Source organism: Hemibagrus wyckioides, linkage group LG15, assembly GCF_019097595.1.
Source record: "Hemibagrus wyckioides isolate EC202008001 linkage group LG15, SWU_Hwy_1.0, whole genome shotgun sequence".
NCBI classification, from domain to species: Eukaryota; Metazoa; Chordata; class Actinopteri; order Siluriformes; family Bagridae; genus Hemibagrus; species Hemibagrus wyckioides.
Window position 1 is genome coordinate 14,683,323 of NC_080724.1, and position 14,011 is coordinate 14,697,333.

The 14,011-nt window shown below is 37.9% G+C and overlaps 1 protein-coding gene across 1 annotated transcript in view; it reads right to left on the reverse strand.

Moving 5' to 3' along the window:
• Window positions 1-13,365, reverse strand: part of noc2l (NOC2-like nucleolar associated transcriptional repressor) — a 40,151-nt gene extending 26,786 nt beyond the window's left edge. Inside the window, exons 1-12 of the mRNA XM_058409780.1 lie at window positions 13,208-13,365; window positions 12,505-12,636; window positions 10,708-10,891; window positions 8,756-8,857; window positions 6,696-6,810; window positions 6,511-6,604; window positions 6,338-6,416; window positions 6,122-6,232; window positions 5,679-5,792; window positions 2,517-2,705; window positions 2,276-2,415; window positions 983-1,094 (exon numbers count right to left, since the gene is read on the reverse strand). Coding sequence (XP_058265763.1) covers window positions 983-1,094; window positions 2,276-2,415; window positions 2,517-2,705; window positions 5,679-5,792; window positions 6,122-6,232; window positions 6,338-6,416; window positions 6,511-6,604; window positions 6,696-6,810; window positions 8,756-8,857; window positions 10,708-10,891; window positions 12,505-12,636; window positions 13,208-13,227 — 1,392 coding nt within the window. The 5' untranslated portion in view covers window positions 13,228-13,365. The remainder of the gene's footprint in view (window positions 1-982; window positions 1,095-2,275; window positions 2,416-2,516; window positions 2,706-5,678; window positions 5,793-6,121; window positions 6,233-6,337; window positions 6,417-6,510; window positions 6,605-6,695; window positions 6,811-8,755; window positions 8,858-10,707; window positions 10,892-12,504; window positions 12,637-13,207) is intronic.
• Window positions 13,366-14,011: the final 646 nt, after the last annotated feature.

Sequence of the window (14,011 nt, forward strand, 5' to 3'; positions counted from 1 at the left end):
CTCTTTTTACAGAGAGAGCAAAAAACAGGAAGTGCAGGCAGTGCATCACAAATAAACACAGGGAGCAGAAAGAGGGTCGCCTCAGGCAAAGAGGATGTGATGTGCAGAGCACGCTTAGAACTGTGCATGAACCACAGACCTCTCCGTCTCTCTCTCTCTCTCTCTGTCTCACTCACACACATACACGTGCACCCTTCCCCCCTGCAATGACCACCCCCCCTTCCCTCGGCCCTCTTTCTTCCGCTGGTTGCGGCTGCTGTCGCCTCCACGCTTCTATTCTCACAGCAGCTGTCACCGCAGGGGCCCATGCCAGCCTCACACACACACACACGACGGTTTGTGACCTCCGCTCCTCCTGATAACGAAGATATCCAACGCACACAGGCGCTTGGACAAACACTCTCGCGCAAACCAAACACTCCGTCCTCTCTATCTTTCATCTCTCACTACAGTGAATGGTGTCGACTGTTTAACCGGCTTTTCCACTCACCCTGTGTGCGTGTGTGCGCGCACGTGTGTGACGGCCTTCTTTCCATACAAAGGCCTCTCGAACATGCATACGCCCCACATACTTTAAACTGCCTTTTTTTTTTGGAGTTCTATACTATCACTTTGACCAGTACAGTTTGAAAGTGGAATGAAAAAAAAAGAAAAAAGAAAAGCGTGCACTACAGGTAAGCATTCAAGAACAGGAACAGCTCCAGCATCCCACTCAGTTCTTTGGGCTTTTATTAGAAGCCAGCAGGACATAGGAGCACCATGGTGACAAAAGCCACGGAGTTTACATGTTCACACATCCCATGCAAACACACACACACACACACACACACACACGCACATACACACGCTGGCATCAGGCAGAGTGAAACCTGAGCCACGGCAGCATGCTGGAACAGCACGGGAGTGACGCGTGAAACGGCTGCACACCTGCCCGGATCAACCTAAAATAAAGACGAATTAATGAGCCGTATCCTATGCTTACCTCCAACAGGAAGGGCAGTACGGGAACAAAGGTCTTGGTGCTGCTGGAAAGCAGGATAAGAGCTCTGACGCAATGCAGCCGCAACGGGTAATACCGGGAGATGGGCACCAACCTAAACACCAAACACACGTACACCATTAATCAAAACCAGTGGCTGCGGCTTTAAATAAAAGTTTTCATACGGGCTCAGATGCAATAATACAGTAACACAACTGCAATCTTATTGCCACTGCCATTTTTCACATCAGTATTATAAATGAATAGGAGGTGCAGAGAATGTTAGGCCAGAAAAGTAAAACAAACTCCAGACTGTGTACCAATGAATCTCTGGGCAAACCTAATGTCAGAACCGCCTCGAAAGACAGACAACAGTGCCACCTGCTGGTGATTTTGCCGACATCACCCTTACGGAAGAAGTGATTTCATTCCTCTTGTAAATAAAATTGCTTGGAGTTTACTGGCAGGCTAGTTTAGTGTGCTGAACAATTTTAGCCATCACAGAAATTCATGCAAAATCAAGCAAACTGATGTTTTGAGGAGCTTACGATTTTTCAAAATTACTACTGATTTTCCACAGGTTTGTTGTTTGGGCCAATAAACAGGTGTGTCATTGAGTGGCATCAAAACACACATTCAGCTCAAAGCTCACTTCAATTCATGTGCGTTGAATACACCGAATACAAGATTAAAAAAATAAAAAATAATTACATATGAATAACCTCAGGCTTGCTCGGGTTAGGGTTAGGTTTATTTAGGGATAAATGATAGAGAAAAATAGTAACTTAATTTTAACCTTTATTATTTTATTCTATGTTTCTATACTTCTGTAAAGCTGTTTCAAGACAATGACTATTGTTAGAAGCGCGGTACAAATAAATTGAAATGGAATTGAATGTGTGTTTTCACTGGTAGTAGAACAAATTTCAACTGGATATCAATCAAAAGGACTAGCTAATGATATGAAACTACTCTTTATGTTATCATATCTCAGTTACTTTAAGCAAATTCAAACAAAGTCCAACCTTTTAATCACACTTTATAACCATGGTGAGCAGAACCTTAAGGCAGATAGACTACAACAGCAGAAGACCACATGGGATTTAACTTCTGTCAGCTAAGACCTGGAATCTGAGGCTACAGTGGGCAAACGGCTTCACTGAAACTCTATAGACTGGAAAAAGACAAGGTGACATCCTTCCAGTTTTCAACTTTCCTGTTTCCTTGAATCCTGTGTCCACTGCAGCAAGAAAAAAAAGAAAAGAAAAGTGAGTCCGTCTAGAATTGCGAGCTTACTTGATGCAGCCGACGATGACCTGACACAGGGGGTAGATTAGAGGCTCGAGCACCTCGCTGGGGTAGATTGTGCTTAACACTCGACACCACAGATGCAGGCAGTGTATGTACTGCCAGTTATATACAGACTGGTACGTCTCCTACACACAGGAACAATTACAAATAACATGGATTTCAACAACTGTTCATGAGAATAATTCAAAAGTGATATGAGCCCTTAGTTGATGCTAAGGCTGATTACCTTCTTCTTCATGTTCATGGCATTGCGGAGGTGGATGGCGAGCTGGCGGATGTAGATAAAGCCGTGCTGGTAAGAGACTTGTGTGTCCAGAGAGTACATCTCAGCTAGAGTACGTTGCATGAAGTTTATTACAGGAAGAGCGTTGGGCGAGGTGAACTTGCAGTTCTGGACATAAGCGATGTACATTTGCTACAAAGAAAGAAATTACATTTATTACCAGATGAAGTTTCAGACACAATTTACAAATCATCACTATAATCTAATACCAATGAGTTAATTTTCATGAATATTACATACATCATCAACTGCTGTTTTTACACATCTGTCTGGTCAGAAGGTATTGATTAAACTGCTAAAACAGCAAGGCTCTTACAATAATGTTAACTAGGATTATATTAATGAACTTGTTCTAATATATTATAATTTCTATAGTACCAGTGAATTCACAGGGATGTGAACAGTGCACTGTTCTGTCACACAAAAAAAATAGTTAGCAAACTGCTAAGGTATAAAATTAATAAAACCCTCTGGGATGCTGTTAAAGGAAAATAATCAACTCCATTCGAGGTAATGGCATGTATTATATCTTATTAAATAATATATATAAATATAAGACATAGGCATAAATATATATGATTTGCAAATATTTGTGATCTGGATAACATCTGCATAAGTTGTCTATAAACCAGTGGGGTCCAGTCTTATCTGCAAAGGGTTGGTGTGTGTGCAGGTTTACATTCCAATCCAGCAGGAGCAACACTGACCCCATCAGTTTAATCAGCTGACCTTGGGTTTAAATAAACTATCAGGTGCAGCTTCTGCTTGGCTGGAATGAAAACCTGCACCCACATTTGTGGATAAGATCGCCTCCTATGCTGAAAGTGGAGAAAACTCTATTTTTAAAAAAACATTTAGCAGTTTCAAATAATCTAAACGGACTGACAGGATTGTACAGGCTAGTACTGGAAAAAGCTACTGGTGTCAAGTACAATTCTAATAATGCTGGGCATTATGGCTGTAAAAAAAAGAGTGAAGTAAATAATCTGTCAGGTAAAGTTGTGTTTAACTTCTAAATCTAAAAGGCATCTTTCTGCATCACAAAACATTGAAAGAAAAAATTATGACAGATATTAAATATTTAATGAAAATCAAAAATTTTTTAAAGGTTTAGTTGCCAATAATAATAATAATAATAATAATAATAATAATAATAATAATAATAATAATAGAACCCTTTTAAAGAAACTTCAGGGATCTCAATCTTGCTGTCTTAATACATTACGTTCTACTTTACTTTAACATGCAATTAAAAAGCAAATAATTCAATTAAATTCTATTTGTATAGTGTCCCTGATTTAAGCAAGCTTTACAAAAATACATAAATTCCAGATATAAATAATAAAAGAGATGATATGAGGAAAAGGAACCAGAACTCAAAAGGGAACATGATCCTCATCTGGGTAAAGTCATCGGGTAGTATGATCAAAAAACTATTTCCCTATTTAACTGTACTATATGGCCAAAAAGTGCAGTACAGTGGTACCTCAGAGTTTGACGTTAATTCGTTCTAAAAGTCTGGTCGAATACAGATTTGGTCGAAAACCGGATTATTTTTCCCCATAGGAAATAATGTAAAACGAACTAATCTGTTTCAACTCGATGGTTGATCTCACAACTTTCCTCTTGGCAACACTGATGCCTGATTTACCCTTTTTCGGAGACAAGGCTACTGAAATTATACCACAAAAGATAGCGTGGGGTTATAACACAAGCACTCACAGATGATGCTTCCAGAACAGATGACACGCGTAAACTGCATCACCTCTATTGTCTATGCCGGGGTATGCCGCATGGAAAGCGTGTGCGGCATGGGCGTCGCTAGGCCATTTTTAGAGGGGCTTTAGCCCCCCAACATTTCTACTCAGCCCCCCTAAAAATTCTGCAATTCTCCATAAACTGTACACAACTGTACACTTTCATTTGCAGAATCTGTCAGAGGTATAATGATGCCTGATTAAAAAAAAACAACAGCAAAGCTACAGGACAGGCGATTGTTGTTTTATTATTTACTAATAACCTTTAAGCAACTTCAGACAAATTAACTTTTAGAAAAGTTTCAATAATTCTTTCAAAAACCTTCTGCAGGGAAACCTGACGCCAGTCTGAAAAAACACTAAGTCTGCATTTATGAAGCGCATGTCTATCAAAACGTTCCCATAATTCTCCTTAAAGTTAACATGAGGACAGGAAAGAACAGGAAATTTTAGAAAATACTGTAATTAGGTTGGCAGGAAAATGGCATTAAAAGACTAAAAGAAAATACTAAAGAAGGAAAGGTTTATAGTAGACAGCTTGTTTATAGCTCCTAGTAACTTTAATGAATGATTCTGATCCCTCTTGCCTTTTGCATTGGCAGTTCCTATGAACTGAGCACACTTCCTATGAAAAACTGCTGATGTAGACGTTCATGCACTAGAATTACCAAACCTGAGTCTATTTGTAGGAGCTGGTGAGAGTTCTGTTGCACTGGAACCGGGTTGTGATTCCAGTGAACTGGAACGCAGCTCGTACTCGGGTCTGCACTTGTTCAGGAAGGAAAGTAAGCTGCGTATGTGCTTTAGCTGATGACGACATCAGTAGTTTCCACACGTGTACTATGAGTGAGATGGGAATGCTGTGGAACAATAAAGGTTTGAAATGCCTTAATAGCACTAAAATAAGAGAAAAAAAATGTGTTGAGTTCTCATTCTACATTTGTAATGATAAATTGAAATCAGTGTTTTTTAAAGAATGAAGTGAGTCTGAAATCAGACCATGTAGATGCCGGATACGATCATTTAGATTCACATCAAACATGTCCAGCATGAAAAAAAACCTATTTTGCACACTTCCTGCCTATGTTAAACTTCAGAATCCAAATATCTCAAGAGAGGGCTTGAATCACACCGTTAGTCCTCAAATTACTGACTGCAACATATTTTGTCTATTTGAAAGAAAGTCATGAACTCAAGGCAAAAAATTCTTTTTATGCTCAGCTATAATTAATGACATGTAAATAAAAAAAATTAGGAATAAATTTTGGAAAGAATGTGACAAACTGCTGGTTGTCACTATATGTTTGTTGTACAAGCTGTTGAAGGTCTGGATGAGGGGCAGGTTTACCTTAAGGACAGGGTTTAGGAAGATGCTCTGTTTGTGACGGCAGATCTTGTTCATAGCCAGAAATGCCAGCACTCGCACCGTCTCCTCTCCGGTGCTCCACTGCTTTATCAGTTGCTACAGAGAGAAACAGAGTACAACATGATGTTGATTTTTAGTCCACATTAGGCTTGAGATGCCTTGAGGCTTGTGCCACCATCCTATCACGCCTTTTCCTACGGGAAAAGAAGGGGGTGTGGCCAAACATGCAATGCGTTCCTGGGACATAATACATCATTACAGTGGAACAAGTAGCCATCATCTTTACACACATACATTCACATGATGTTAGCTACCAGTTGGGCTACCACTTTTCCTTTAAATTAATGATTTAGCCACTTCTGTGGCACACAAACATACACATTTCACTCTTATAACCAGGGGTAGGGTTAATACTGCGCTCTCACCTTCAGAAAGTGCCGGGATTGTTTGGGCACACACAAGAAGTAGGGCACCATCTGGTTTGCATGGCGGAGAACTGCAGTGATGACTGTGGACTGGGTGAGACTCGAAAGCAGCTGTGAAAAGTCAGATTTCAGTGCAGATATCAGCATGTTACATTGCAACCATGTGACTAAGAAGATAAACGTTAAAGAAAACACACACACACACACAAATCATACCTGAACAAGTCCACTCAAGTACATTTTGATATCAAGTTGATTCTTCTGCCACCTGGGACTTGACGTGGGCAATATTAATCTGGCAAAATATATAATAAGCATAATTAATAAGAATAATAAGCACTATTAAAAAAGAACCATGATCAAAACAAACTGCATGCACGTGCATTTACTTTTTTTTATCTTTGTCCAGAGTTTTGAAATTTAGCAGTTTGTTCAGAGCACCATACATGTCCTTTATGCAGAACAGGATCAGCGCATTGAATACTGGGGGGAAAACAAAACAAAATAAGTATTTTATTCTATACATGACTTAACATATAACACATAATGCATTTCATTAAAGGGAGGAATTTACCTGAACTGTCATCCACAGTGTAGCGACACTCTACTTCCTTGTCGCCTTTTGTAGTTGCCACTGCAGCTTTGAACGCCTGTGTGATGTCTCGGATCAACGGGGCAGTAACTTCTTTCTGCAATACCAACAATAACAACTTTAAAGAGACAAAAAGTATATGATATGATGTTTAATAATATATTTTACAAAATGTTACTGTTGGCATGGCGACCTGGATCAGGAGGAAGTGGTATAAAAACGAACGTAATCAATTGCAAACTCCTGTGGTATATAGGAACAAAACACTGTGGGATGTGATGTTACTCCACTTCACATCAGGTCTGTGCTGTTGAAGTGTTTTCCCCCCTACAGCATAATGGACCATCCTTACACCATGATTCATAATTATTTTACAAGAGAGGCCATTCAAACATATTCATTATTTCTTCTTTTTAATATCCAAAAGAAAAAAAATAATTACATTTTTACAACCGACATGATTTGTCCTGTTGTCAAGAAGCTGATTTTTATATGCCGTCCTTTCCAGCCATGCTGGATTAAATTAGCATTTCTCAGACATTGCTTCATCTTCGCCTATAACGTCATTATATCTGTATGTGAGTTACAGGAGCTGTCTGTCAAAATGAATGAGTGAATAGTAAAAGGAGAGGGAGGAAATGCAGCAGTGCGTCATATTTGGAGTGAAAGGATTGCATTTGTACTATATCAAAAAGTCATTCATTGATTTCAATAATTTATTGACTTTTTTATAATTCAAGCACTCTTTGAGCACCAATTGATTAAAAAATGGATATTTTGAAGGATTTCCAGTACTTCAAATTTCAAAAAGCCCAAATCAAGTAGTTCAAGCACCTTATACAAACCCTGTTACATAAAAACCTAAACTCCATGGGCTGAATAGTAGAAGTAGATGTGCAATATCTGATATATGTTTAAAAAGGACCTGATTCTATTCAACAAACTTTATACTACACATATCACTGTTGAGGAAACCGAAATTTTTCAGACTTGCAAAGTCAAACATCCTTGTACAAAACAATAAGGAGTCCATTTCGTATCTTGTATTTTGTTTTGAGAACTTCGGTCTACAGAAGTCACATCATTATAACCGCTCCGCATCCTCATATTCAGCGTTTAGCAGACTGTTGTCATTCTTTCGGCTGCTCCCTGTTTGGGGTCGCCACAGCGGATCATTTGCTCCTCATGTTTCGATTTGGCACAGGTTTTACGCCGGACGCCCTTCCTGACGCAACCCTCCCATTAAACCCGGGCTTGGGACCGGAGAGACTGAAGAGTTAACTTTTCAGTGGCTGGGTTAGCGCCCTGCCTGGGAATTGAACCCGGGTCAGAGCAATGAGAACATGGGATCCTGCAGGGAGGCGCAGCGTTTATTAGACTAACGTAATACAGCGCATTCTGCACATAGCCTGAAGATTGCCTGCCGCATTCTAGTTTATTATTTACTGGACACATGCTAGAAAGCACCATCATGCAGTGTTATGGCAAGCTTAAAAATAAACCATTCTGAAACTGATTGTACAAACTGCACAGGCTGTTTAACTCTTCCAAAACGTTCTGTTATTATTAACAGAGTTAACTGATGATAAAGAAAATAAAGTGGGCAGGGAAATCCACGCTGAACGACTTGTATGTTAATCTTTGTCACTAACACATGAGTAATTTATTTTATAATGAAATGTCACAGTAATAGTGCAGTCCTTATCCATTCTTTGATCACTGATTAGCCAGGATAGTGAGTAAGAAAAAAAACCTGACCTGAACTGTTACATTTTCTTTCTCCAATTAAATATTATTGGAACTATGTCACCCTGTAATGGCAAACAACCACCAACCTCTCACAGCAATAACAAACCTAGATCACTTGAGGGACATCCCAAATGTTTTAATATTAAATCTGGAAATGTGTTTTTGGGTGGGGTTTGCCTTTAAGTATTAATTGTGACTGTTACAAGCAAATGCATGATAATATGATATGATATGCTCATGAAACCACATTCATGAAGAAAATTCAACTGCATTAGCTTAAAGAGAAATAGTACCTTAAGCGCCTTTTTCCAATTCTCAATCATCTTAGCTGTGACTTTTGTCGACTTTTTTGCCTTCTCATCTTTCTCATCCACCTCCTCATCTGAGCTGGCAACCTGAAATCACAGAGAAATAATCGGTTAAAATGACTTTTTACCGTTACTTATCATAACTGGAAAAGGAGAAACACAAAGATTAATTTAGAAATGAATAGAAAATAGTAAAAACAAATATTCATTGTAAACACTGGATACAATGGAGGCTAAACAATTGCATACATTGGAGCTAAACACATTCAAACTCAGTGTTTCACATCTCCATACATTTCAGGATATTTCCTGTGTTATGTTAATGAGGGTAATTTATTTTCCAAAAGGTCATCTCTATAATAATTGCTAAGAGACAGATTCAAGCATGAAGCACTATTGTTGTAATGGGTTGATTATTATTATTATTATTATTATTATTATTCTGTCCTAAATCTAATTGTGCAGACTAAACCACAAGTTTTTGAGACTTGAATCTTTGAGGGTTTGGTAGTACTTCTCTAAAACAAATTAAAGTTCCTTTTCATATATTTATATCTAATGTATTATATATTTATACCAAACTTGGTGCATCTTATAACAACCATGACCTGAGGGTACATGAGCAGTTTCAGAATAGCACCACCTACTGGTCACATGACAATTTTTTGGCTAGAATTTCTGTACAATTTGTCCTAATCATGGAAGTAGTATCTTTAAATTCAGTAAGTCATACAGAGTCCAATGATACCCAGTTTCACAATGTCGGCCATTTTGAATTATATGCATTATTTTACAAACGCATAGCGGCATCGTTATAAAGCTCGTTAAGTGTCATTGTCTTGTTCCATCTCCAATTCAAGTGTTTACATGCTTGCTAAATAATACATAACCTATTTTATACGTTCTAGAAAGTTCTCAATAATTATTGCTCGCAGCTCTATTATATACTGCATCTAATTTATGGTAGGTCAAAACTATGCTGAGCATTCTTTTTAGTATAAAATGCCATTTAATTTTTTTGACTAGAATCAAATGTTTGCTGTAGCCTTATAAAAGCTTCTCACAGTCCTTGTCAGAATTTTTGCGTTTTCATCCTGATGACACTGGTGTAACTCGGTCAGGTTTGTGGGCCTTCTGACTAAGACATGCTTTTTTAGTTTTAGCCACAAACTATCTACAAGATTCAGGTCACTGCTTAGTGATGACCACTCCAATATGTTCATACTTTGTCTTTAGGATGCTTAGTATGCTTAGCATCATGTCTGGCTGGAAGACCAAGTTTGATCTTTCTGACTAATGCTTTAATGTTTGCTTTGGTAATTTCCTTGTGATGCCATCTACATACTTTCCAGAAAAAAGCACCACCACACACTTTCACATGATGCTACCATCCCCATGCTTCACAGTTAGGATGGTGTTCTATAGAAAAGCCTTATCATTTTAACTCCATACATTGCACTGATCATGATGGACAAAGTGTTCAGTTTTTGTTTCATCTAACCAGAACACACTTCTGCAAAATGCTAGGACATTGTTTTTGAGATTACTATTTTTTTTATGCGGTTCTTGGAGTATGAGCTTCTTTAGATTTGCTTGGAGCTTGGAGACACTGGCTCCAAATACTGCCATTTGTTCTTCCAATTAACTCATAATCCTGCCAGTTAGCCAATCAGAAGCTTCTAAAGTCATTAGACCAATCTCAGACTGTTCGAAGAGACAATCAACTTGGTGCATGTAAAGATCTGACCCACTACATAATTCTGGTATGTTGAATTAATTCTGAAATAAATCTCTCTAACTGATTGTATTAAAACTGACAATTGACAAATTGAGAAACAAAGTAGATGCCCAAACTGACTGGACAGAAGAAATGTATGGCTACGTAAAGTGTGTAGAGTTGAGCTTAAATATTTAGGCTATGTGTACTAATGACATACCTCCAGCTGAGATGGAAGTGTGTGGTATTTCTCTTCCTCGTCATCCTCTGAACTGTCCGTGTCATCAAAATTCAACAGATTGCGGTCGTTGTCCTGCAAAAACCTGTAGAACTCTGGATCACTGTCTTTAAGCCGCGAGAGTTGGTCTTTGTGTTGAGATACTTTGCTCTTCTTTGTGAGACTCCTTTATTTAAAAAATAAATAAATAAATAAAAAGGCAGTTTTGAATTGTGCCATAGCAAATGATTCATCTTCTAAAGAAGTTTAGACTTTCACTGGATCAATAAACACAGCAGTTAGGGTATACAGCAACGTCACATTCAACTGATCACTTTCAAAGAAACAATAGTTCTAATTTTGTGAGAGATTTCAGAGACATGAATGACAGCTTATAATGCAGCAATGCATGAATGTGCTGTTACTTTTATACAGCTACAAATAAAACATTTGTCTAAGTAAGAGTTCAGATATAATTGGCAAATATTTTTGTTTATTTTTTCCTCAATGATCAGAGACAGATATTGAGCCTTCTGGTGTTCCAGTCGCAGAATCCCAAGCTCTCATTGCTGTGGCCCAGGATTGATTCCCAGGCAGGGTGATAACCCAGCCACTGAAGAGTTAACTCTCAATTCCGGTCGCAAGACCGGATTAAATGGTAGTGTTGCGAAAAACCTGCGGACCAAATGATCCGCTGTGGCGACCCAGAAACGGGAGCAGCAGAAAGAACAACCACAACATCATCAGAAACAGATATTGAAGAAATCACACTCACTCACACTTACACAACACTTCCTCGACTACCTAGATCAAACTGATTTGCACATTTCTGTAAAAGGTGCTTACAATTAAAATGACATCCCTTCATCCACTTGAAAAATGTTTAATTTTTTTTAAGTTACATTCCTGAAAAATGTCCTTTGCCATGTCTGCTTATTACATCACTAACTCTAATTGGAAGTGGAATTCTATTTTATTTGGTGAATACAGACGAGTGGAATGATAAACACAGTGGTACATCCCAGTGAGATTATACTATAAAAAAAAAAAAAAAAATATCACCCAGTGAACAATGCTCAATCTATCAGAAAATTAAACCAAAATTAACTGTAGAATCATTTGTAAATAATTTGGTCACTCTCTCTGTGAGTGAATCATTTCACCATTTTAAATATTTTTTTGCACCTAACCCATGCAATACTATATTGAAACACTTTTCAGGGACACTTCAAGCTGTGAGATTCTTCTATTGATGATTAACTGTGGTATTTAATATTTGTAAATTTGTAAGCAAAGTGGTACGAGTTTGGGGACTTTGCTTTAGCTGTTTAGAAATTGCTCAAGCTGAATTGGGTGGAATGTGTCTGACAAATCATGAATGAAAGAGTGGGGTAGTCAGCAGGCATTTTCTAATATTACACCCAAAAAAAACCCCAAAAAATTGTTTTGCAGAGCCTGACTAAATTTCAGTAAATAGTATGGAGAAGCTGACAGCTGTTTTCTCTATATTTTACACCACAATAACTTTTTTCTGGACTCACAAGGTTCTTCATATATATTACCTACTGCCACATGTGTACTGTAACGTAAATACTGATCTACATGTGGTTAAATCCAAAACTGTTTCATATCTGCACTGCTATGTTTGATTTAACTTTGATTTAATTTTATATTAATATAGGACTAATATAAGACGAATAAGATGTGTGTTGTAACTGTCTAAGCTGCTGTAACACAAGAATTTTCCTCATGGGACCAACAAAGTATCTATAATCATCATCATCATCATCATATGCTTACTTGTCCTTGTCTTCTGATACAGAGTTATCTGTCCCATTCTCCATGGAAGAAACCTCATCTTCAGACTCATTCCCCTCACAAGAGTCAAATCCTGACAACAGGAATTCATCCACGCTCAGATCCTCCAATTTCCTGTGACACAAACATGCACAAAAATATAACACTGTACAAAAAGTGCAGTTGTTCTAGCTCTCCATAATTGAATCATATGCAAAATACAGCTAGTTTGTCCAGTTGGTTCCATTTCTTCCCAGAATTAGCAGGCATCCTGTGAAACTTTAATAGCATAAAGTTTACTTGAAATCAATATTTAGTGCATTTTCATTAACTCTACAAGATGCCTTGCCAAATCTTAAAGTTCACATCACGGTCCTGGGTTTATGAAGTGTGCCATTGGAGTTATTCTATACAATCACCATCAAGCTATAAAATAAACTTAACATAGGAGACAAGATCTCAGTTTCGCTATAAATCCCCTAATATCATAGTGCCCAGAGTTTACAATATAACAAGTACTAGTACTTCCATGTAGCCATCTAGCTGGCTAGTGCTAACGCTCAGTACATCTTACTACACACTCAGAAAACAACTGTTTAATCGATCAGCTCTATATCCTATAAAGAGTCTCTATTCTATAAGATCACTCCAAATGAATTATCTGAGATGTTAAAGAAAAACAAGAAACATCGCACGTTTACGTTACCTCTTGCTCTTTCCGGCCATGCTGGATCTCCAACGTGCTTATGGACGCACTACCCACAATGCACCGCTGCAGTCTGTTGATCTTTTCTGTTACAGTGGTTCTATCGCGAGACTGGAAGCCTAAAAAGCAGTGCATAGAAAATTTACCAGAGTGCACTGTTTTTAATCTATGTGCTTTCTAAAAAGTTGTTCGGATATTGACTTTATAACCTAACTCGGTTAGTTTTTAATGAAAAAATGAAATGTATGCAGCACGTTTTAATGCATGAAATTTAGTTGTAGGCGTGACGTAAAACAAAAAAATTATTTGCTTCATTCGGCTGTCCACCGCTGTAAAAGAGCAGGGAGGGCGTTATAGTGTTGCCAGATACGTATTTCTCATGAAAGGGAGGCCACTTTTGATCTACATCTACACAAAGGGAATGATTTGTATGTGTGGTCTAAGGTTTGCCATTCATTTGCATCCGCATATTAAAATATTATCTACGTACATTGCTTTATGAAAGCATTGAGACTAATTATACCACAATACTGCTGAATGCTTGAGTCTTGATAATGCTTGAGATGAAGAATTAGGATTAGGACATGATGTTCTAGGAAAACAAAGTGACAATATGGCAAGTGTTCTGCATCTTTGTTACTACCCCAATTTGGATGATTTCCTCATGACAGCAAATCTAAAGTTCTTATACGTCAGTCGGTAATTATCATTATCAACTTTTTTTTTCAAAAAGTATTTATAAAACTTGTATACAAAATATGAAAATGTTTTCCTGAGTACAGTCACTGTACAAAGAACACAGAA